The sequence below is a fragment of the Rhyacophila brunnea genome, unplaced genomic scaffold (genome assembly GCF_057557595.1).
Source record: "Rhyacophila brunnea isolate RB1 unplaced genomic scaffold, BYU_Rbru_1.0 scaffold_21, whole genome shotgun sequence".
NCBI lineage: Eukaryota > Metazoa > Arthropoda > Insecta > Trichoptera > Rhyacophilidae > Rhyacophila > Rhyacophila brunnea.
In genome coordinates this window covers 22,273,667-22,301,331 of record NW_028232871.1, presented here as the reverse complement: position 1 = coordinate 22,301,331, position 27,665 = coordinate 22,273,667, and the positions used below count along the sequence as shown (strand labels likewise).

The window sequence follows — 27,665 nt, the reverse complement described above, 5'->3', positions numbered from 1 at the left end:
ATGTCAGTTTAACTGACAGCTCGACTGAAACGGAGACTGATTGGACAGCAAAGCTGATGGTTTAAAAGCGCCTTTAGCGATGATCGGCAGGACTACAACCACTCTCATTCTTTCACATACAAATCTTTCCCCCTGACCCACGGTTTCATTCATTACACTTCATACAGCACAATGAAATTACATTCATGATAATAATGTGCTGGTTATGAAATAACTAATTTGTCAATTTTTTAACATGCTTACTTGAGAAACGTATTTTGTTACATAATGAACTTTTAGCTTTAACAGCCATCCCCTCATGGCGGATTAGTCAGTGGCTTCGAGGTTTTACTGTTTTATTAAGGCTGTCCACTAGTTACGAAATCATCTGTAGAACGCCAGCGTTTAGGAAATCATTATGTTTTAGATAAAACATTGATCTTAATTATTTCTTTTTCAAGAACGAGCATAGTTTTTTAATAATATTTTATATATCAAACGAACAAAAAATTAGCACAATAACATCGTGTTGATTCTTTGGCTAGCATCCTCCCATTTTGTGACTACGCAATAATTCTCGGCAGAGAAATTAGTAAAGATTACAATTATTATTAGTAATGTATCTTGTGATTTTGATTTCATTTCTTAAGTCAATCGAATCAAAAGTTTAATAATTACTTATGTATTTTCGAGATTTAGATTTTTTGTATCATACGGCTTTTAAAAAACTTTTGATAACTGAAATTAGTTTGTATTTGAATGAATATTTAGTAACCATTCAAGATTATAATATGTATATATCTTTCTGAAGGTCTCGAAACCCTATGATTTTTACCATTCCTGAGGTTTCCATTTAAATATTATGCATCAATCATATCATAATATGACTGAATGCCACCTAATCTTCTTCTTCTTCCACGGCGCTACATCCCAGGGTGGGATTTGGCCTCCTCCACAACCGCTCTCCACTCACTCCGGTCCTCTCGCCACACTTCTCCAGTTACCGGGTCTTCCTATATGAAGCCAGTTCACTTCTACGGCGTCAGCCCATCTCCTTCTTGGACGGCCTCTGGGTCTCTTCCGTTGGAGTAGCCACTTCGTCATGATCCTTGGCGCTCTAACTTCAGGCATTCTCTCCACATGTCCCGCCCATCGTAGTCTTTGGGACTTACAGTATCTTATGATTGTTTGCTGTTCAATCAGCTCTTCCAACTCGTGGTTCATTTTAATTCTGTATTTCCCATTTTCCAACGTGGGTCCAAAGATTTTGCGGAGTATTTTGCGCTCGAAGACAGCTAATTTGTTTTCCTCGTTTTGAGTTAGGCACCAAGTCTCACAGCCATAAGTGACCACTGGCCTTATAATCGTTTTATAAATTAGAAGTTTACTTCTTCGGCCTAGAATTTTCGACCCCACCAGTCGCTTGCAGGCATGAATGCCACCTAATCATAGAATTTTATTAACTTCCATACATTTTGTCATTTCAGAACAATGATAAGATAAACTATAAAAAAAAAAAAAAATTGGTGTGTGAACTTACTTCTTTGGTGTAACAAAACAAAGAAACGTGAGTAGAAAATATGATAAAAGATATTTAATACAATCAATAAAGTTTTGATTGAAAAGCATAATCAAATTAGAATGATGTGTATTTAAGGTGACGCATCAGTGAAACGCCAAATAATGTTCAACTGTACGCGCGACGAAAATTTGTACTTGCTTCGCATTCATTGAGAGAACGTGGAGTCGGACGCACTTCACTTTGCTGCGTGATGGCGACGGGCCAATTAATTCTAAAATCGTGTAAAGATGACTAAAAACTTTACCCATTTACTTTAAAAAGCAAACATGTCAATGAATATATTATTATTGATACTAATAGAATAATAAACAGAACATAAAATGGACGTATGTTGGATTTATATGAGAAATAATATTTCGTTTGACAGGCGTCATTTTCACCCGCGACCCGCAATCCGCACATCGCCTAGCAACGATCTTTTTAGACCGTGCCTCAACTAATGCATGGCCTTAATGTATACACAGTTATTGTTGTATTGTTAAATAAAATTATTATAAATTATTTGAAAATGGTAATATTAGTTTTAATTATTCTATATATTATGTAATATTATTTCTAATCTATTTCCTATGATGATGGCATCTCTGAAAATTGTAAAGATCATCTGACGTTTACGACGTTTAGTAAAAAAAAATTAATGGCGGACTGGACCCCAGTGTTACCATATCGGGTTCTAAAAATCACTTATTCGCTAATTGCAGAGACATTAAATTATATTAATTGTGTTTTTATAGTTATTGAATTTATTTTTTATAGTTTTCATATTTTTGTTATCGTTTAACAATTACAAAATAATTTACATAAACAATGGGAAAGAGAAATTTTAAATATGGTATTATTTTCAATAGAAAAACGGAATGAAGTTATTAATGACGAGGTGAACCATATGCGGCGACGTCATTTCCACTTCCATAATGGTTTCTCAATTTCACTACGTCCCAAAAGAAGTATAACTTCAATAAATACTTATACATCTTATTATTGATTAATTAACAATTTCAAAATAACCATTGTTTTATAGTGTTATAATATCATATCTGGTTTTTGCTGTCTTATGCAATCTTGATTGCTTTTGGTAGAAATAAATATTGCATGGTCAGCTTTGACTAACAAATCTATGTGTTTTCAACTTATCAGCATCTGAACAAATTGAATAGCCTTATACTGTGACAAGTCAAATTTTGCATTAGTCCAGTGAAATATTTTTTACATGGAATGCAATAATTATTGTCAACATCAACTGTATTTAACTTTATGCATATTTTTCTTTTGAGACACTTTTACTTACTGGCTAACCTTTGGTGCACAATGAATATTTTTACCTTACTTGAACAAAGGCAGTCACATTCTAATAATTTACCTATATTCTTTTCCGGACTTTAACCAATATTATGATCGAGGTTTTAACAGTTCGCATCATCAGGAATCGACAACCAAACAACCAAAGGTGTATCACTGAAACTAGCAAGTATGCAGGTACTTGTTTTGGTTCGTCAGGGTATTAATTGTAAACATAATGATGCAAAAATAAATTTATATTCTTTACATTATTAATACCTTAACAGTTTTAATGCATAATTCTACCTTTGACAGTGAAAGGTGTAATTTGTAATGCTTTGATATGTTCCTAGTGTAATAATTGTTAATATTAATTTATGTGTAGTGTGTAAATTTTTAATTCATTTATGAGTGTTATGTCTTACCATTAAAAACTTCTGTGAAGAATGGCTACATGTGCATTTTCTTTGAGCCTTATGAAGCCAATAGCCATTAATACAATAAAGCATACATTTATTCATATAGTAAAGTGACAAGCATCACACTCGGTACTGTCGAATAGTTTCACAAAACCACACCCGACAAAGAGTGTCTCAATGGGAATTGAGATTTTGGTCAAACAAGTCGAACTGGATGACAGCCGCGGACTGTGATTGAGACCGATCTGATTTTGATAAAGTCCACACTGAGCATTTACTTCATTGCGTAAATTCACAGATAATTTGACATTGCAACATATCTAACGGTTCTGGATTAATGGAACTGAGATTAATGACATTGAATAAACTTGTTTGGTTGTACAGTACGCAATGAATTACCAGGAGCCGGTATTTTCTCAGCTCATCAGGTCATAGAACGTTTGACGCGTCAAATGTGCTATTGGTAAAAATCTTGGCTTATCTTGAGTTTTCGATCACGATATTGAATTAAGTCGGTAATTTTTGACAATTTAAAAAAGTTGTCAGTACAGGAATTGTTCATAAGTCACCGGCGTGCTTACGGTATGCTGTGAAATGTACTTGTGAGCGAGTGGACAATATGTAAGCGTGTGTGTGTGCTTCACAGTTGTCGCTGCAGAGAATGAGTCAGCCATTCGGTCCCACCGAGCGTCCGGCCATCCGAGTAAGTCCTCCCAAAGGATTCTCGAAGCCTTTCAACAACCGCCTAACCAACCCGAGCAGTCTTCACTCATGCCATCTCATCGCTTCGATTCCATAATATAATAATACACCCACATCGTGTCGCGTAACAATACAGTTATTTTGCTATTTGGTTTGTACACTGTACATAACGTGGTGTGGATGAGATTTTGATATTTGTGGCCTGCTGTTTTATTGTGACTGCGCCGAATGAATATTTCCCGTCTCCGGGAAGAATTCATTATCCTCGTACTTACTGCTGTAGGCGTGGCTTTTTTTGGATGGTAAAATATTACCCCAATATCTTTTGTGTAATATAACACAAACAATATGGCGAATCCAGTGTAATCATGGTCTTCAAGCGATACTGTCCTTCGACTATTTGCATGGTTGTAATTTTAAAGTTGATAGAAAGCCCAGCCCATCCAATTACGACGCAATTATCAAAACATGTAATCAATTCAAGATGTCAAGTGTAAAAAAGTTGTTGATGCATTCTCCAAAGCTGCAATTTGTTCGCTTATTTAATTTTCAAAACAAATTAATACCATTTCATTGAATACTTATAACCTCTACAATCAAGGTGAATTTAAATGTTTTCTTTAATCTTTACTCCTTTCCAATTAATATACACGGTCGAGATGGATAGAATATCACTAAACGTTATATAGCTAATGTTTGGGTACTATATAGATTTCAGTGTTTAATGGAAAATGAGTGCTGCTTATTATTTTAAGTATCCATTATTAGTAGTACATAGTATTATATTATTTACACTGTCCGCATGTTTGACATATTATTTTATGTAAACAAACACTGTCTTATTAGTATATTTCGTAATTCATTGCCATGTGAATAAAAATGAGAACACACTAGGTTTACTGTATCAATGCTTCAATTATTCAAATAACCATTAATAAAGCAACTATTGGATTATTTAAAGTTTATTCGTTCATTTATAATTATTTATATTGTATGTACAATTTTCTTACTTTTATAATTTATGTCAATTAAAAAATATTTTAATAATCAGGTAATCAGTTTAAAAATAGCAGTAATTTTGAACAGGAATGATTTTGTTAATATAAATTTTCTCAGCTGTCATTCTATTTCGGTATATGCATGGCTTTTGTCAATATATTGATTTAACAAAACGTTTATATTCTACGCATATGGATAAAAGTGTTTTGCAATTTTTAAGATGACTGCAGTGATATTATCAAAATAGAGACTCAATTGTATATCTGTCGATTACGTAAGGTATTTTGTTGCGGTTGTAATGTCATATATCACGCGCTTGACTTAATATTCATTAGATTAATGCTTCGTAGTGTGTCTTATTGAATGCGGATGTGTTGATTTTCACGAGTGTCACAGTGTCATGGTGTCATTGCTCTAATTATCATTACTAAAAGTCTCCTAATATGTAAATAGCATCCACTTGATAAGCTCTGCTTTCAATGAGTTTATTCAATCAATTATTTCAATCTACAGGTTGATAAATTTCTAGTCGTGTTCTAATAATAATTGTACTCCATATAAATCGTTTATTTATTTAAACCCTTGGTTCTGCATATAGAGTAGTACAAAAGTTTTATCAGTTGCAATCTAAATTCAAATTTCATCCAGTATTCAATTTCTATTTGTATATTACGGCCTGAATTGTACTTGTTGCCCTATATATTGACATAATCAAACTGACCAACTATACTTTTCGTCTCTGTTATATGAAATGTAACATTGATATGTTGTTTATAGTGCGAAAGTTAATGAATATTTTTCATCTAAGACTTTTAACAAATCTAGCGATATATCTGAATACTATCTGTTTGATAAATTTTCAACTTACTTTGATAAAAATTAAATGGTGAGAGTTTTGAATTAAGCACTATTGGAGGTGTACTCAAAATCTCTCTCTCTCTATTCAACTCATTGGTGACATCTGCTAGTGAAGCTGCCTTAAATTCACATTACATGCCTGAAATTCATGTCTTCTCGCAATTTTATTTGCTGTTTTATTTGAGTACATTTAATTCCCGGTTTTACGTCTTTATTTCTTGCAATTTATTTTTGAAATATTCAAAGTTCATTCAAAATTATGAAGGTGTCAAAATTAATAATCCGATTTATTTGAACACGTCCAATTCAATGCATGTCAATCAATTATTAATTCCAGAGGCATGTATGTATGCATTGCTCAATACCAAGTTTTTTTTCAATACTCCCAATTTACAATTTTCCTTTTGTGTATGTTTTTTTTTTCTTAGTACCTTCAAAAAAGTAAAATCGAGGTTTCTCTGTATCTGTTGAAAACTCTAATGTGACAATTTTGTGCTTCTTTTTTATGATATTCCTTTATATTAGACGGCATTGTTTGGGGGTATACAGAACTACTACCAAAATTAAAATATAGGTAATGAATTAATTATAGAAACTTCTCATGTAACATTTCTCATTTAAATAAGATCATAATAACTCCATTCTACTTCATCATAATGTCAGCTATTACAAACAGTGAATGATGTCGAGACACTCGCTAAAAACATATTGCCTTAGTGCGAAGTTTGATAGTTTTGACAGAAAATAATTCGTATGGTCAGAGCAGCGCCGAACGAGATAAATCGATACAGTAGACTTGATTTAAAAGACATCAGAAATATAAACCATAACAATAATTAAATTTGTCCTGTGTAATTCACATGTACTAAAAGAAATTGCATCTACACATCTTTAGGATTAAATTGTACTATAACTGTATTTAGGATAATCAAGTTAATTAAATTAAACGTCAAAGAGAAATTAAACGTTTACCTTAATTTTTGTGCTTATAAAGCAAATTTTTATCTCCTATAAAATTTAAATTTTATCAGACATTTATTTGATGAAAATTTCAAGAGCTCAATCGCAATATATTGAATTAGGTATACACTGAATTACTGATTACTCAATGGAAGACGTAGCTATGCTTCTAATACAGGGCACCTTATATTTTTCGAAAATCATATGATTAATAAGATCGATTTCTATTTAAAAATCAATGTTTGGAGAGGTATATTAGCTATCTGGAGGTTATACAATTTGAATACATATTCTTTTGTATTGTGTACATTACATGAAAATTGTACATATCGCAGCTCACCGTGCGCTGTCATACCGGGAAGAAATGGCCATATAGCATTGACATAAAAAATTATACATTGTTCATGAAGCAGATTCAGTAAGAACATTAATTTGATATTGATGTGTATCAAATATCTGATAACAATGCTGTCATTATTATCTGAATTGTGATATGTATGAGTTGATACTTATGAGCACCTGCTTGTTTACTTACTTTTGAATCATTAAGAATTTTATATAAATATATACGATATGATTGTATTTTTAATTTACTTAAGCGTCAATTACATTGAGCTTCTTTACTAGCTGTTTATTGGCGAATTTACAATCTGCCTGTAAAGTCGCCCAGTGTAATCAAACCCACAAGCTAATAAGCAGGTTGTAAACACTCTACCGAGAAAACTTGAAAGCCGGTCAACTTTACACGCTACACGCCGGCGTGTGGGCCTACTGCGTCTGCATAGTAGAGCGCAGTAGCAACCTCCTGGTAAAAAAACGAACTACGCTCTGTCAAAATAGTCGCTGGCTTGTGGCTTCTCAGCGAATGGAAAGTTTTGTGTGTAATCATCAAATCGCAGTAGCTGAATCGCCCGCTTTTAATTTCGCCAACAGCTCGTAAAGAAGCTCAATGTAATTGACGCTTTACCTGCCTATTTTCTCGTTTTGTCTTATTTTTTAAATGTTTTATGTAGAGATAAATTTGATCTCAACGCTATATGGCCATCTATTTCCAATACAACATTGTACACTCATCTGTCGATTGAAAACTTCTTCCATCAATAAGATGCCGACCGAAATATTGACTGAGCTTTGAAGTTTCAACTCTAATCTTATCAAATATTTAAATACACTACAGAAAAATAATGATTGTTCACAGAGATTTAAACAATCATACTCCGCAATAACTATGCATATGAAAATGAATGGAAAATGTTTTTTATTTCTTTTATAATATAATATTTCCCAAGATTTATTCTTATACAGTAAAACCTCGTTAGTAAGAACACTGATAATTCGAAATTCGCCGCAATCCGAAATTTTCCCGATAAAAACGTCCCTTGAACATTATTTTCATATAAAACCATACCTTTTATTCGAATTTCGTAATTCGAAATGGTTTTAGAGTCCCTGGCATATAAAAATATTCAATAAATCGTAATAAAGTAAACTATTTGATGAGCCAGTCATTGAAAACTGTGACAGACTTTTCTTAAAACATCAAAAATTACTTATTTTATGATGGTAATAAAAATAATCCTGACATTTTTTCGGTGATCAGAAACGAAATTAATGAAAATCAAAAAAAAAAAAAATCATAATTTTAATATTTTTCCCCCATACATTTCGGAATTCGATTTTTTTTTCGATTTTCGGTCCCATGGAATTCGTATTAACAAGGTTTTACTGTATGCCTCAGTTTATGTAGTTTTTATATCCTGTGCATCTTTCCAATGATTTTGTACGAGCTCCGTCTATTTTTTAATGCAGTTTTCCACATGACGTTAATTCACCTTGTAAATGTGTACAAATTTCTATAATATACTTACTAATTTCTTTGCCATTTTGTGAAACAAAACTTTTCTTCTACAAAATTTAACAACTTAAAACAAGTGTGTTTTAAACTATCGCGATAACTGTTTACATGTAAAAGTGCTGACTATCTCGCCAATCCCATTCTTCGTGAGTAAGCGAGACGCGAAGTTGTCATTTTTTTAAATCCATGCATGCAATCTAGAAATTTTCATGATAATAATTATGTGTTTACACATGCATTTTTTTGTTATGGTCACAATAATACCTACTGTCAGCAGTAAATCCATGTACGTGTAAACATGGTATCACATTCATTATTTGAATATAGTATAAATGTTTCTCCATCTTTAAACGTGTGGTGCTGTCGATGTAGTTCATATAAGATATTATCAAACTTCTGTTGAGTTTCATCCTGATTGTCTTCAGTATTGCCAATGCAAAATTGCCTCAAAATCAAGAGATCGTGAAATTTATGCATTGTGAATGAAGGATCGGGTTACACTGGGATTTGAGTCTGGAATCTGGAGTGACACGATCATGTTCTGGCGTTGAACATAGTCCGATTCAATGTATACAATGATATCCACTTAATTTAGCCGTGTCCTGATTTCTCATCACTTAATGTGTTGTCGTGCTTGTATGTGTTGCAGGTGTTCAGGACAAGCACGCCAACGGATGCGTTGGGCCTCATAACGCAGCTGCTGGAGTATACTCCGAAGGCGCGCGCCTCCCCCCTCACCGCCTGCGCTCACCAGTTCTTCGGAGACTTGCGCGTGCAAGGCGTACGCCTGCCCAATGGGGCCACCATGCCACCGCTATTCAATTTCACCGAGCAAGGTGAACTACTGCACATTTATATTATTGTATATAGTTGTATCCATCAGACAGAATCGCGGTATGAGCATGTACTGTGAATAAGAAAGATTCTGCAGTGCATATGTGGACCCCCTGTGCGAGTAGGTGGAGTCTAGAGAATCAGGTGTAATTATCAGTTTTACTGCATATACTTGGATTCAATAACTCCTCTCGATAAAACTCCTAAGACTGAAAGAAGTAGGCCGATACTTTTGAAAATAGTATTGTGTATAGCATATAATCTGCTAAATGACATCTACAAGCAATTTTGAATTCTTGCTTTCTGCATTTAGTCCAGTCAATGAATATATTGTAGAGTGCATGGAATATGCGAGAATTTTTGACTTCAAGAGTAGTTAGTAGGTAAACATACTAAAAGTCCAACGCCCCTGGGAGGTGAGCTTAAGTTCCATTTTTTGGTTTTTCGCTTATATCTCGGAAACGGTGCATGTGGAAAAAAAATGTTTCAAATAAAAATGAAAGCTAATTAAATTTCCTATAAAATTGTTGCTATATACATATTTGTCGAATTCCCAACGGTTTCCGAGATATACATTATTGAAAAGCGTGGTGAGTTATGTCCGAAACCTTCATGAAATGAAAACTTCAAAAACCGGGCCTTCATTCTCACGGCAGCGATCAGCGAAAGAAGGCAAAGGGTGCTAACAATCCCCGGAGACCCGGAAAAGGCTGCCAAGAGATGACGTTGCTACGTATAATGCGAGAATATTGTCCAGCGATTCCAAACTTGTAGAGACACAAGACGAGCTCACGAATATCCACTGGGATGTTGTCGGACTCAGTGAAGTAAGACGTATAGGTGAGGGTATCATCACTTTACAGAGCGGACATGTGCTGTGTTACAAAGGAACGGCTAAAGGACGCACGAGCGGTGTAGGATTTATTGTTAACAAAACCTGGAAAGACTGAATAGTCGAATTCAACTGTATTTTTGACAGGGTCGCAAGTGTGATAATTAAAATCAATGCTAGGTACCGGATTCAGATTTTGCAAGTATATGCTCCGACACAGAGCTATCCTGATGAAGAAGTGGAAGAGTTATACGAGGAAATAAAAACTTTGAAAAATAAAAGTTAATGCCACTTCAACATCACAATGGGAGATTTCAATGCACGTATTGGATCATACCAAAGAGATGACGTAGCGATCGGACATTTCGGACATGGCTCAAGGGATGGTACAGGGGACATGCTTGTGGTGTTTGCTTAAACCAACAATCTTCACATCATGAATTCATTTTCTAAGCAAAAACCTACACATAAATGGACGTGGAGAAGCCCGTCAGGAAGGACCAGTGAAATCGACTACATCCTCATCATCATTAGGACGCGCGACAACCCTGTGTGGGCCTCCTCCAACAACTCCCCACACCTGTCCCGTGTCCGGTGTGGCCACTTTCCAATTCGGTACCCCCAGAATACGGCAGTCACTGGCAGCTCCATCCAACCAGCGAATCTTTGGCCTGCCTCTTCTTCTACTACCCTATTGGATTGCTGGACATCCCTCTCTTTGCCGGTTCATTGTCATTCTTATTGACTATATCCTCACTGACAGAAAATATACATTTTTAAACTATAAGTTGATCAATAGGTTTAACACCGGCAGTGATCACCGGACGGTGAGATGTAAGATAAGATTGAACGTCAAATCAGAAAGATCCAAACTACAGAAGAAGTCAAATGCTCGCATATACTCGAAGAACAATACTTATATGACTTCCAAGATGAACTCAAGAATGCACTATCGGCTTTCTTAGATGAGAACGAAACTGTTTCCCTACTCAACCCAGAGGATATAACGAATATCATTCTACAATGTGCAGAAAAAACAGGCGTAAAAAGCTCGGAAGTCACACCTCCCACCAAGCTTTCGAAGGCAACATTGAATCTTATGGAGCAGAGAAGGAAAACCAAGAGCGATAGACAGGCGCAAAACGATATGGAGTTTTCATCACTTTGCAAAACCCTCCGAAGAAAGATCAGAGAATACCTTCGTAAATTCAATGTAAACCTCGTACAAGCAATTGTGAAAGCAGGGAGAAGTTTGAACAAGAACAAGCAATGCTTGTCGATATGAAAACGGCAAATCACAGCACTAAAAGCAAAAGATGGCTCTATCATCAGAAATTGGGAACATTTGTTAAGCCGAGTTGAAGAGTTCTACAGCGATCTCTGCAGTGATGACACTGACAATACGACTATAAACTTAGATCTTCAGAGAAATGGAAATGCGGAAGACCATAGTCCCGAAATCACATTCTGGGAAGTAACTCATGCTTTAAATTACATGCAAAGTGGCAAAGCCCCGAGGGAAGACGGTCTAACGATAGATATCCTCAAAAAAGCGGGAAAGGATGCAAACGAAGTGCTTGCACAATTGTTCACAGCATGCATATGCCAAGAGGATGTCCCAGAAGCATGGAAAAATGCCAGCATTGTCATTCTTTACAAAAAAGGTGACTGAGAAGACCTAGCAAATTATCGTCCAATAAGTCTACTCCCTATTCTCTACAAGACGTTCACAAAAATTCTCTCTGCAAAATGTACTAGACGAGAACAAGCCGGATTTAGAGGATACAGCACTATAGACCATATCCAAGTCGTCAAAGAATTCATAGAGCGGTGTCAGGAATACAAACTGCCACTATGCATGGGTTTTATAGACTATGAGAAGGCGTTCGATTCCATCAAGAAATGTTCAATACAAAAGGACAAAAGAGGAATGAGTGGATAAGGAAGCAGACAAGGGTTTGCGATGTGATAGGGTTCATCAAAAGCCTCAAATGGAGATGGGCTGGACACATAGCTCGAAGAAGAGACAATCGTTGGACAAATTTAGTCATCCAGTGGTATCCAAAAGGTACAAAACGTCCGCAAGGTAGACTTAGAGCCCGCTGGATCGATGAAATGATAAAGTTCAGCAGAAGTACGTGGCAACCCAACGCACAGGACCGAGACAAGCGGAAGCTACTTGAAGAGGCCTTCATCCAGCAGTGGATAGATTCAGGCTGATGATGACTTACTAACTACTCCTAACAAAGTCCTAAAGTCAAAAATTCTTGCATATTCCATGCACTCTACACCCATCCTTTGAGCACTCATTGACTGGACTAACTGTAAACTTTTGTCACTCTATTCTAATATGTTGTTTTATTTCCCTTTTGCAGAGCTGTCAGCGGACAAGACTTTGAAGTCGGTGCTGATCCCCACTTGGGTGAGCGGAGGCAGTGCGGGAACCGGAGGAACGGGAACGGGCGCAGCGGCGACCGGAGCGGGGGCTTCCGATGCGGGGAGTGCGGCCAGTGCCACGCCGACCGCCGCTCCCGCTGCAGATTCAGCGACGCCTGCCGCCCCCGCCAACCCGGCGCCCCCCGCGTCCGCTTCCCAGGCTGACACCCGACCCATCACTCCCCCTCACGCCCACCCCGCCACATAAACGCTTCCCCCTGACACGCCCGCACCATCCTGCTCCCCGCCTCTCGTCCACTGAGTCGCTCCCCACCCCGCCAGCTCTATGACAGCCTTCGACGGGGTGAAGGGCAGGTGCCGCTCTGTATTTGTCTCATGATGAATTACAACACGATCAGCGTGTCTCCGATCACCGGTATGGCTCAATCTGACGAGTGAGAAGACTCCGTGAGTGATTTACGCCGGTTGATATTCAGCCGCAGAAAGAAATTAAATTGCATTTGGTCAGTTGACAATTCCAATTCCCGAAACAATTACATATTGTTCAAACGGTTATCGGTAAATCGCATGTACATGCCAATAAAGTGAACATTCTGCGAATGAAGTTAATTTAAATTCTTACGCCGGCCGATTGAAGATTTAAATAGTCACCAGGCTTATGAACGACTGTCAATGTTTAAACACTTACCGAAGTATAAAAGATGAGCACCTACCAATGATGTAAAAAGCACTCGATCTGGCCGACGTTGTTTTCTCAAAGTGGCTGTAAATAACGTGCGTTATTGTTTATTTTGACATGACGTTGACAGTGAATTATCCAATATGAACTACAATTCGATTGTCAACGGCCACAGCTAACGCTCACTAATACATAGGGTGCCTTGGGGAGTGCAATTAAGTGCACTGATGGACAATTTTTGTGATGCCGAATAACAGAATTCGATTGACAAGCAATATTGCATGATGCACGTGGGATTAAATTCTTCATGGGACTTATTACAAGAAATGTGGCCGATCGGTCCGAGAAGGAAGAGGCGGAGACAAATAGCAGACAATGGATGGGAAGGGATCGCAGGCGTATGAAATGCGGCCAGAGGAGGAATCGGATATTTGAACCGCAAACATTTAAGTGAGCGTCCTCGCTTTTGCGGAGGAATCGGTGATCAGTCATCCGTGACGAATAGGAAAATTGATTATATATTTTCTTTTGTTTCATAATATATTCAAGAGTCGATAAATACTGTGTTTCGTAAATGAAGTTTTTAATGACTCACTATAAATAGCTCTCGTTGAATTTTGCAAGTTTGATATTGCGCGGTAGAAAAAAAACCCACATCCCGCGTGCGAGTCGGACCCGCCCGGGTTTTTCTTTCTGTTTTTCAAACCGCGCGCGCGTCTCGAGGACGTATCGTTTTATATTCTACAAGCTTTCTCATAGTTGGGTGTGCTAGTAAAAAAAATATCAAAATATAGAATGTACGTTAAACAGTTTATGTGCAGAGAATTGATGTATTACAAAAGTGTACTAGAATTTATTTGATGGATTCCGCATCATATACCGAAAAGTCATTGATCTGATGTCGCTTTCATATCATATAATACTGTAATATTGTAAAAATAAGCGAGTTTTGTGTCATCTTTATTGTCGTTTATTTGTTGGCCTTTTGTTTTCACGACATACTGTACGCTTGTTAATTTACCTAATGTACATATTCTGCGCACTAAATTTTAAGGCAATATAACCGCAAATATTTTAATATTTATCGGACAAGTTCTCATTTTCAATATGTGAAGGTCGAAGCTCAATCGACCATCGAGAACGTTACGATTTTGTTGTATTACATTATAAATAATATATTATCAAGCAGTATGCGGTAACTGTGAAACTAGTATTTATATTTAAATCTATCTGACTTTCTTCATTTGATACGGGAAGCAAATTGACTTGCAGTTTAATGTATTGCGAATGATAATGTAATGTAACCTTTTCTTATTATCCTGTTAAAGACAAGTTTTACAGTTTGTATCTTTGACAAGACACCGAATACCGAATCGGTAGTGCCGGTTTAAAATATCCTTTGTATCTATATTGTATTGATAATTTTTCCCAAAATTTCTCTTACATAATAAAAGTATTAGAAAACATTCAAACCTATTCTCCTCTTATTGAAATTTGAAAATAATAAATAGTCTTCAAAAGGACTCATCCTAAAATATGTTAAAATATAAATTGATTTTATAATCGTAAGAAAAATTCAATAGTATTATAAAAATGAAATATGTCCTCGACTAGTTGAAACTTTGTTATTCACATCGCCTCGTGGTACGCTATCGTAATAAAATGCCTCAATTGCAACCTAACGTTCATTTAAACACTTTCCGTGTCTTAATTCGTTTCTACTCCGACAAATAGTGTATTTATGTAAGTAGGTTAGAACATGGGAGAAAGGGTAATGGCGATTGTTCGATAATTGGACCTCGGATGAGCTCAGACGCAACGTTCGGGACCGACGCCGCGTATTGGAAGACTACATAAAGAAAAAATTATGAATGTTTAATCGACACGATCCTTCAGATATTCAGAAAAGTTTCCCTAAATTCCCACTGTGGAAGTGCTTTGTCCGCTAGCCCATATTATAATATGAATAGAACTTTTCTACGTTTAGATGTAATATTTTTTTTTAAACTTTGAAACAGCTCGTCGGTGATCGGCTGCAACGTTACCATCTCGGCTTGTAATGCTTATGATAAAAAAAAAACTATAATATGATATCCTCTAACTTCTAAGATTTCGGTTTGAATCTATAATCTCTATACCTGACCTGCATTAATTATTACAGAAAAGTCCTTGATTCACTATTACATAAATTTAATATAAAATTGCATGAGTACTCAATTGGCTTATTCTATCCTTTTCATGTGAGACAACTCTTAAATGAATATCATGCGGTTCTAAGATACTTTGGTGTGACAGGTAACCGGGATATGTTAGTATTAGGTACGCGACAGATTATCTCGCAGACTTCTGCTTTTTATGCCACCGCCGTTGGGAAAAATATCCGTGATACTCGATACTCTACCGTGTGATTGATAGTGTTTATCCATGTAACTGTTCATTCGTCGAGACAGAACGGAGCTGTTTGCAATCGACCACTATTGTTTATATAATGTTTATTTAAATTGTACTTTGGTTGTGTCAGTCGAACGCTGGAATGTGAAGAGACAGATTTGGTTTTCTTTCAGGGCCCCCTTGTGTTTTTATTGTAAATTATTTAAGTTTAAATATGAATTAATATCTATTATGAAAGTCGACCGTTTTTATTATTAATATAATATTATAAAACGCATTGAGAGCACTTAGATAAATATTAATTGTTGTTAGTATTTGTAATTTTCAATAGTTGTCGTCGGAAGTAATGTATTGAAAACGGTAGCAGGAATAAGTGTGCCGGCTTGTAAGTGTAAATACATAATATTATAATAAAATGATTATAAAATAAAAATAACGGTTTTTTTATTGGCTGACGTATACTTTTCAAGTGACCATTAGCCGTTAGCCCGATTCCTAATTTTTCTACTCGCATACTGTTTCGAATAATTGATTTATTATAATATCGGACAGTTAAAATACATTTAAATTTTCAGCACACTTACCCCTGCGGATCGGACCGTTTGATTTTCTTTGCTGACTTCCGACGCTTCCGATAAATTGATCGCCTCAAAATCCGTATCCTCAATGTGGAGGATACTAATTGTACATATATACACTTAGTCTTTTAGCGCTGCATTGTAAAATTTAAACGTGTACAGTTTGTACAATTGAATTATTAACGATTACTCCACGCGACAAAACTTCAGATACAAGGCGAAGGCAGTGAGACATTCAACGCTATAAATTATCAATTAACTTAACCATTTCTCAGTGAAAAATACAATTTCTTTTATTTACATGACTGATTTCTTTCATATATTCTTATGAATGTAAGACAACAAATTATAACATAAATCATTGTTTACCTTCTGTAGATATTATTATAATATTGTTTAATACAATACAATATAACATGTTCTAAAATTTCCCTCTTTTTATTATGACAAACGCCTGGCAATACATTAAATATTACATAATTTTGATTTTTGCAAAATTTATATTTCTCACCGGCCGGGTGAGAGCAAGTTTTGTGATTAATTTTTATCACATCAGTGATAAATTGATAGCTTTTTACATAGTGTTTTATATTCGGTTAACATAATGTTATTATAGTGTAATATGACATCCCAGCTTCGATGCCATCCTCTTGTGTGTTTTGTAAATAAATATAATTATCACATAAAGAAAATTAAATGTTTATAGTTATCGTTAATTGGACGACAGACATATTTCTAGAACACCGGATGAAAATAAACTTAGTCGACGACTGCAATTTGTTTCATCGTAATACCACAATCATTGGAATTCACTTCTAATTCTATTTCAATGCGCGTGTATTTATTGTCGACGGGAGTCTGGCATCTTACTCTAGTTTGAATCGAAATTCAAAGAAATCTTTAGTATGCACACTAATATTCTTAATGATAGAACTATAATTAAATTTGGCCTTCTTATTTTCATACCTATAGAAGTGTGCGTGCGTGTGATAAAAAAAATGATCATCAATTATTGAAATAGTTATTGCTTCACACATCATTTATGTCATACAAAAAAAAAAAAAATATACATACAAACAATCAAGGTGATGTTTATTTTGACTGTAAGTACTTAGTCTAAATGTTCCACATGGATTCGTTAATTTTTATCGCACTAAGCTATTTATATATCGTATTCGTAAAACTTTTGACAATTCTTAAGTAGGCAGTGAAGGAGATAGAAAAAAAAAACACCAATTAATTCTCTTTTAAAAGACTCATTTCGATGTGCATTTTAGTTTGGAAATAATAGTGGGAAAAATATTAAATTAAGAATAAATCATAACTTTATTCGGGTAAAGGAGAATCACCTAATAATAAAACTTATGGAAAAATATTGATTGAACTCTTCTCAAAATATGTTTTTCTATTCTATTCCGTATCGTCAATATATGAAATAGATTTTGCGGTTTCTAGGTTATTTTATTTGTGTACGGATGTTCTTTTTCTGTTGTTTTTATTCAACGTTAAAATGACGTAAATCGAATGAAGGAACCGACCCGCCTACGGATCGGGCTTAAACGGCATTATTCTGTTGGAAAAAACATTGAATGAATAAATCGATTGCCAAAAACATATTGTCTTATTAGTAATCGCAAACTGTACAGTTTTGTTTAATATAATTTACATCGTAATCACTTTAATTAAATACTATATAATATCAGTTAGTTTTTAGGCTAATGGGTGTGTAACTGAAAACTATGTTTTTTTTTGTGTTACAAATCGATTAGCTAGAATGTACATACTAGAAAGGACAGTATCATTTCTGAAATGAAAAATAAAATACTGTATAAATATTGTAAATGAAATTTTGTGTTTAATATAATTATCTATATATATAATAATAATACTGATCTACCGCTAATGGTATAAAAATAATGTGGTATTTTCTCCTTCAGCATAATTTTAGTTTCACTATTAATTATTGGTAGTTAGATTTTTTTCTATAGCCTATCATAAAAATATGTCTGATGAAATTATCTGTGGATTATTTATTTGTCAATGTCATTGAAAGAGATATCAAATTATATCAATAAAACACACTGTACCGCATCTGTAGTGAATGCTTAATTAATTAAACCCGATTCCTTCATCGCCGTTGACTTCCACATGTTTGAAAACCATTTCATATTTGAATGAATATTATTCTGTTACGTGTTAAAATTTTAATATTCTTATTGATAAAAAAATTAATATATATATTCGCTTAATATATTGAATGACTATTGAAATCGTTCCATTAAATTTGTGTGTGGATCTGTAAATTAAATGATTTCGAAGATTACTTTAGATTTAATCTCGTCAGGTAGCTATTGACTTGTATCCATCCTGATAAATGTTTTTTTCTTTCTTGAAAGCCGAATGAATGCACAGTCATTGATCCCTCCCTTGAATTTTTATTAAAAAAAATCAAAAATTCTTTATAATCGCCTTTTATTGCCTTATCCAATCAGTTGAAAATATTGCTAAACGTAATAAACATGTAGGCGATATTGTTAAAATAAATTATTCATCGTTGCGAGCGCAGTACGTCATATATCTGTGGGTCTATCTTTTTCTTAAACGTATTTGTATTCATGTTTTGCCAAATTTACCATTAACACATACGTGACTACTTCATCCAGTAATAAATAAATCCTCTCCTATTCATTAATATCTAATGAAAAATATAATGTTAAATTTGCTTGTGACATCCTAGCGAGTCCAGATTAAAGCACATAATCCTTATAATAAATCCACTTGATAATTTTACAAGAATTTCGAATTAAAACAATTGAAATGAGCAAAGTTAAGCACCACACGTAATGTAGCTATTTTTAATGTGGCATTTTAAAAATGAATATCACTAGAAACATTTCCGCTTATTACCTTGGGCGTTGATTGAACACATTAATTCTAAGATGATTTGCACACGGAGGATCAATGCAATGCTCGGTCAGGATTCCAATAAAATCCCCTACAATCAATTGATGGTGATCCTACATGCAATATTCCAAAACAATTGCAACATATCATTTATCAAACGCTATTAACGAATTGTCCTCAGATGAGAAATTAGTACCATCTGCATTCACATTAATCATAATAAACAGAAGTATAATAGTCCAACCATTCATTGCTTGACAATTTCTATAAAACTGAAAATAATATTTCCTTTTCTTCTGTCATTAAGAATAACAGCATGAATTACTTTTTACGTTACAAATCCACATTTGCACAGGCGTATATTCTCTTGTATATGGGTACTTGTTATATCTTTTATCCATCAAGTTATGACAGATGAAACATACCAACTAATTTTCAGATATCAAAGAGTGTATGTAATGCATAGTAAAAGTATGTATGACAGTTGAAAGAATTTCAGCAATGGTGGTATAAGAAGAAAAACACACGCGCCACTGCGCAGTCCTTCATGTTTCTGGTGGAGTGCAATTTTTTTCATAGAAGCCAAATTATAGTGACACTTTGATGGCAAACATTTTACATGGATATAATTGTGTCGACGGTTGCATTGAGCCTGTGTGTGCGAGCTCTCTAATAGAGAAAAATCTCTACAATTTTAAATATGTTGTACTCTAATCATACTACTAAAAATAAAGATAGACATTCAGAAATAAAATACACATTGATGTGAGGATTGCTATTAGCGTTATTGATTTTCAAGTAATTTATGTATAAAGGCACGGTGATGCGGCGATACCCACTATGTATGTATATTCAATGTAAGGGACCTGATTTGGCTTATGATTATTTGGTCGGTAAGCCTAATGTCAAAATCGATTGCGTAAATACGGCTTCAGCGCTTTCTATATTTAAAAATGCATTTTGTAAGATGTCAACCCAACCTAACCTAACATTCTCATTCGTCAGTTTTCATTTTAAATCTGTGGGTTCCCGTGATAAAGTGTCGTACTTTGAATATAGTAAATGTATGATTTTTATGTTGACATTTAATCACTTTGATTTGTTTACCTTAGATTGTATGGCTTGAAAAATTTGATCTCAATATCGGAAGCATCGTACATGACACTTTCATTTTAGCGTCAATAATTCTCGATAGTAATTTGAAACTTTTATTTGATTTTTGTATTATCAAAGAGTTTATAATACAATTAAAGGATTAATCTATGCTAGAGTTTTTAAGATTTACATTCACAAAAAATATACACTCCAGCGCACATTCAGTGTTTACTAGCCGATGTATATATATTCAAAAATAATTAATAAATATAAATTATCGTTATCTATTCTCTCTATCTAGCAATTGAAAAATGAACCAAGATTTGTATTTCTCGATAGAATATGGCATAATTTGGATAGTAGAACGGTGAGAAACGATTCCTTATTGAAATATGTACCTATATTTGAATATTGTAGTAGTACAATAATTGAACTATAAATGTCATTCGTATTATCGGTATACCTTTTTAATGGCATCTTTTTTATGTTGGAAGGTTTCTTTGAAATATAACCGCTCCGCTTCTAAAAAGAGTAATAATTTAGAAGTTTTCAATTAAATTTACCTAATTGCAATTTTAAGGACTCCAGCCAGTTAATGTTAATTTTCATCCTAATAATGTAATGACATAAATCAGATAGTCGCAATGTTTGTTGAAAATGTATATTATAATAGTCTCCGAAATATATATACTAAGATTTGGGGAAAATATTAGCTATCTATAATAAATTAAATACTTGTGGAGTAGAAATTAACATTTTTTTTAGATGTGTACCTGCATGGAATGTTTTTATTGACTGAATTACAGTATACAACGTTAAATTCTTTCTTTAGATTGTATCCAAATCTTTATAGCGTGCAACCGTGTGCGTGTGCACTTCTACTAAATTGACTCACTGAAACGTTGTAAAGTGGTTTAATTTACCGGCTTGAAGTCACCATACTACTGCACTAACTAACCGCGGTTTAATCTATAAAATAATATTCAATATTCTCTGATGTATCGAAGATAATTTTCTCAATGTGCAATACATTTGTGTGATGTATTGATAAATGAATAGACATTTTGTATCACGACAGTAATTGATATACATAATATTATATTGTAATGTTAATTGAATGTCGTTTAATTTACTTTAATTTCTGTCGATGTGAAAGTGAGTCTCCATTGTGGTTGGGTGATTTAATGTAAGTGAAATAAAAAAATACCGCCTGATTTATCAATATTCTATCATAGCGACTTGAAATTAAAAATTGAAATGAAAATTATAACTGTAGGACTTAGATAGTTTGTAAGTAAATGATAATATGTTTTATTGATTATTATGCGATGGGATAATTACAAGACTTGTGTCAAATAAAAAATAAATTATACCCACATTTGGTTTTATTTTGTATCACTTACTTAGCAACAATTTTATGCAAATGTATTATAATTTATCTTTGAAGTTTTTTTATGAGAAATAAATTATAAATTAACAATAGGAAGCATATTATATTATATCTTTACTTATGTTGCCCCACCACTCGTCATGTGCATCCAAAATGTCTAAGTCACCTTTACAAACTGGACACACCTGAACCTGTATCCGTAACAAGAAAAGCACTTCAAAGTGTTTCCAGGAGAGTACGAAGAACTTTTTACGACCCTCATTGTGAATTAACTACCACTGGCAATTAATCAGAAAAAGCTGCTCAATCCAATGCAAAACTGCTACAACTGCAAATTGCATACTTTTTCTAAAGCATCAATGACATTGAGCTACTTTACAAACTACACGCCGGTGAATTTACAGTCTGCTTGTAAATTCGCCCAGTGTCATCGAACTAGGTAACGAAGCAGATTGTAAATAATCTACCGAGAAAAGTTGAAAGCCAGACTACTTTACTCGCTACTCGCTGGCGTGGGCCAATCTGCGTCTGCGCCGTATAGCGATAGTGGCGAACCTACCGGTAAAAAAATGAACTACTCAATACGTCCTGTCAAATAGTACCAAAAATGCCGTTTTAAGATACATGAAGTATAATATCCTATGTACCCTTTCAATATTGGGGTCTGGCATAAATCCCAATGAACTTATTTACATTCACCGTAAAGTAAAGAAACAACATATGATTTCAACTCGCTAGCTTGTTGGCTTCTGAGCGAGTGGAAAGTTTTATGTGTCAACATCACAATCACACTAGATGACTCGCCGACTAGCAGCTTGTAAAGTAGCTCAATGTCACTGCCTTCCGCGAAAGTAATGTGTTGCTGAAATATATAGTTTTTTTTATGCAAAAGATAAAATTACTGGTTAATATTTTTAGTTAATTGGCTAGTGGAAAAGATGTTTAACACATTGACTGCTGAGTAAATAATTACTTTTTAATTATCACATTTAAATAACATGCTAATTACCTTGATCGTTACGCGCTAGGTCCGTCTTCAGCGTCCAATGACTTAACTGTGTTGTATTCAATTTGGTATCCACTTTGAGAAGCAAGATGATGGTATAATGTTTCATAGGTAAGTTATTAATAATGCTATTGAGGTTCTGTTGTGCATCATACGCAAAGAAAACGGTTTCATATACCCGAACAATACCCTATCTCAGTATTGCTCTGAGATCACAGTACACCTTTTTAGTACTCTATTTCCAAGATTCCAGCCAAATTGGATGAATGGCTAACTATTTCTCTTAAAAAGTGTTTTACTAGATAAACTTGCTAAATATTAATATGATAAATGGCAGTATATTAACAAACAATATAAATCCTATGCAAATATTCACTTCACCATTCATTTAAAATGTAAATTGACAATCGGCATGTTACTTTAGAAATCAATATAGAAGTTTATTTTTCATTTGACATTGAAATTCGCCATTAAATGTTGGAATAACTCTTTCATTAAAATTCTGTACTTATCAAGTAGGTAGCAGGTGCCAGTGATGAAGTGTGTAGGTAGGCTGTTGAGATCGGACATAAATAGTGCACACTTATTTGTTTTCATTTAACAAAGAATACAAACTGCCGATGGTATTAATTAAGTGCTTTTTAATATTCAATTAAACCCTGCCTATAGCAAACCATAATAGATATTAGATAAATATTCTCCTATCTATAAAATATGTAAAATTATGGAGTTTAATTATACATAATTTTAAATATTTTATGGATATAAGAATATTTTTTTTCTATTTTGGTTAGGCAAGGTTAAATCGAATTTTAAAAAACCATTCCAATCTGTATTCTTAGTTGAATTAAAACAAATATGTATGACTAACAAAGTGTGCATTGTTTTTGTCGGATCTCCACAGCCTACCTATACTATTATGATTCGGTATAGACGGGGCTTAATTGAATTTTAAAAACTAACCAATACCGTCTACAATTTGTAATAATTTTAGTTCATTGAAAACAAATAAGTATGACTGACATAGTTTCGTGTGCACTATCCATGTCAGATCTATTCAGCCTACCTACACCGTTCGCCGCTGGTCAGTACGTGTTATAGATGTACCACATTGTAAGTGAGGCTCTATAGTTTGGACAGGAAACATGAAAAATTGGACGAGACGCCATGCCAGACGAAGCGGATCAACAGGCACAATCTAAACTAAACTATGTCAGCGATCGCGACCACACAATTAATTTTAGAGTAAAGTATTTTATTCTGTCGGTCAAAGATATGCATCACAGTGAATATGCAGGAAGATAATGTGTATTATGAATATAATGCGGCAAACAGTTATGAGCTTTCACCCGAGAGTTCTGGGTTCGATCCGGTGAGGACACAATATTTATATGTTTTTTCTCAAAGCCTGGGTGTTTGTGATGTCCAAAATTACTAACAACCACCTTGTACGAAAAAGAAAGGATATGGTTATTGGTAATTCTAAAAAAAAGAAAATATGGTAAACTGCTTGCTTGGTGCTACTAACAGTAGTTATTTGTAGCGAGCAGACGAAAATTGGTGACCTTTCTGGCATTGATTAAATTTGAAAAGGATTACACTCTTGATAATCAATGAAGTTGATTATTTAAATTAAAAATTATTATAACTCCTGGATTTCAACAAAAATGATTATTAAGGTTTTGCAATACGTGTTGTAACCCATGGAAATAAATTGATGTTCTTGTCTTCATTATCTTGGTAATTAAATACCAAGAGTCATCTTGAGATCCTGATGAAGAATTACTCGTATCAGCCCTATTTTATGTAAGTAATATATTATTTTTATGGAAAAAAAGTAAATTGAATTAACATTTTATTGGTAAATTTTCATTTCACGAATTGATTATATTCCACAATTAAATCTTGATGGTATAAAAACCGAAATAGCTATCAACCAAAAAAATATTTGTGGAATGTAAAGCATTATAGTTTATTTATACCTATAATATACAGTTTTGAATTTGAACAAAATTAACGCTATATTATATACTACGACAATGTGTTGTGCTACTATAGTAGATAAGCATTACAATGTTACATACCACATTGTCGTGCTTAGACACGACGTGTAGAGTTGGGTATTTCTCGAGATTCGGGATTTCCCAAAATGATGAAATTTTGAATTCTCGAGATTCGGGATTTCCAGAAAAGAATTCTTGAGATTTCGGGAAATTTAAAAAAATCCCAAAATCAGTGTAAAAACAGACAAATTCCAAAAAAAAAAAAAAAAATTATTTATGTAAGAAGACCAAATAATAGAAGTAGGAAAACAAAGATAATTCAAACAGATTGTCAATCGCCTACGTTTTTGAGACACAAAATTCCCTGATGTTGAAAAATTGTGCTCATTTTGAGTTGAAGTTGGCTTAATTGTGTAAAATGCCCCGATCAGTCTTTGAACGTTTTATGTTTTCTGTGTAGGTACTTTTTTCATATAATAAAATCGTTTTTTTTCAATTAATATTTGATAATAAAGAAATCCCGAATCTTGAGAAAAGATTCTCGGGATCCGGGATTTCCCGAAATGTTAAAAATATCAATTCTCGAGATTCGGGATTTAAAATCTCGAAAATTTCTCGAGAATTCCCGTCGGTAAATTTTCGAAACCCAACTCTAGACACGTGCAACCCTGTCATACAAAAAATTTGATCGGTATGCGATTTTCACTTTAAAGATTTATAAACAGGTGGTTTAAAAATACAAATCCACGATATTTTTTCCAATCGTTTTAAAAATTAGTTTTATTATTTACTTACGAGTTGTTCACTCATTCATACATATTTTCATCCGTCAGACTTCAAGAGATCAAAAAATTGAATGACATTCTATAGTAGTGAAATGGTGTTTTTTATTTTATTACTTATATAATATATTTCAACAATAATTGTGTTTGAGAGATTAATCAGTAGTTAAGTAGTAGATTAAAAATTGAATTTATTTGGAGATCGAAATTTACCGATTTTCATCAAACATTATTGGTATTTGGCATACTTAATACCTATTACATAATTTTCATTGTAGGTTGTTAATGTGTTAAGATCATTGATAAACAGTGTCAGTAGCTTTGGATTCTTTAGAAGATCTTTGTGGACATAACAATAGTTTATTGGTCTTTGCTCTCTAGGGTAGCTGTTGTTACATACCTACTTATATAAATATTAGATAAACAAAATTATTTGCAGAAGAGATTATTAAACTTTATCTAGTTCATGTTATAAATGAATAATTGAAATAGGCTTTTTTAATCTTCAGTCTAGGCCATTTCTTTATTTATTATTCTAATCTTACTAAAATCATCAACATACAAGATAAGAAATTCAGAGGCTTAGCAAGCCTATTTATGTTTTTTGTACAATAATATTAATTAGACCTTGGTCTCATTATTTTCTTTTCCAATAAATGATAAAAGGAAAGATAATAATATTCTTCAGATGACAGAAGAACTAGTGAACCATAATAATTTTCGTGATGATTTCGTTCGTTATGTGACCATCAAATAATTGTTTTTTTTATAATATACTTAGTAGTAAGTAATGACAGATAGAGATAATAATTCTGAAAATCGCCGCCTTTATTGCTATTTTCTTATTCACATTATTCACATGTCATGGACCGCTGTCAGTGACGCCAACATTGCAAAATAATTAATTTTAATTTGTACTATAGTTTTGAGATTTACTATTCTGTAATGTAAATAATAGAAAAAAACGAAAGATTACTTTTTCAAGTAGATGAAAAGAAATTCATAAGCAGAAAGACCTTAAATTCTGTTGAAACCAGAACTTCATGATTCAGTATCGAATAAAATATTTTATTATTTTTCTATAATTTTGTACTATATACAAATGAAGGTTGGCAATACCGGCACGCGCAGAACAGAATCAGTGTTGCCAACCGTACTATACTTATAGTATTTGTACTATAGTTTTGGTCCGCGTACTATGTACGATATAAAACAGGTATAGTACGCCCAAAATACTATAATTTTGAATATCGGAAAAAATATGTAAAAAATACTAAAATTTCGATATATTTCCGTTCGATAAATTGGTCCAAAGTACTATAATCTCGCAATATGAGAAGATTTGGGGAACAAATGCTCGAAAAACGTAAAAAAATCCCTTGACTTTGGTTTGAAATGAAATTTCTTGAATTCTTCACTAAGAATTTTTGGTCGGAAGAGGTACGTAAATAAAAAGGGGTCTCGGTGTGTCTCAAATTCTCCGTTATTTTTTCAAGAGAAACAAAAAACCTACACATTTTTAACAGGATGTCAACGCGTACTATACTTTTTCCCCAAATACTATAATTTTGGAGGCTCTGTACTATAATTCCACTTTGAAAAGATAGCAACACTGAACAGAATATTATCTATGACTATGAACAGAACCAGTGTTGCCAACCGTACTATAATTATAGTATTTGTACTATAATTTTGGTCCGCGTACTATGTACGATATAAAATAGGTATAGGACGCCCTAAATACTATAATTTTGAAAATCATACTATTATTTAATATAAAAGTACCATAATTTTGCATTTGCCATTTCGCAATCGAGTGGTCTTCGAAAATTTGGAAATCTGCGGCCCGCGGCGAAATATTTTTCCTAAAAAAACAAGCCGACTATGAAAAATTGGGAACCTGCGGCCCGCGACGAAATATTTTTCCTAAAAAAAACACGCCGACCATGAAAAATAGGGAACATGCGGCCCGCGGCGAAATATTTCTCCTAAAAAATAACGAGCCGACTATGAAAAATTGGGAAAATTTTCATTTTCAACAGATGACAACGCGTACTATATTTTATCCCCAAACACTATAATTTTGGAGTCTCTGTACTATAATTCCACTTTCAAAATATGGCAACACTGAACAGAACTGTC

General features: G+C 33.8%; 1 protein-coding gene across 3 annotated transcripts in view; it reads left to right on the top strand.

Moving 5' to 3' along the window:
• Window positions 1–15,444, top strand: part of LOC147070858 (glycogen synthase kinase-3 beta-like) — a 135,590-nt gene extending 120,146 nt beyond the window's left edge. For all 3 annotated transcript variants that reach the window (XM_085948961.1, XM_085948962.1, XM_085948963.1), the window contains 2 exons: window positions 9,282–9,468; window positions 12,674–15,444. In XM_085948961.1, coding sequence (XP_085805087.1) covers window positions 9,282–9,468; window positions 12,674–12,942 — 456 coding nt within the window. In that variant the 3' untranslated portion in view covers window positions 12,943–15,444. The remainder of the gene's footprint in view (window positions 1–9,281; window positions 9,469–12,673) is intronic.
• Window positions 15,445–27,665: the final 12,221 nt, after the last annotated feature.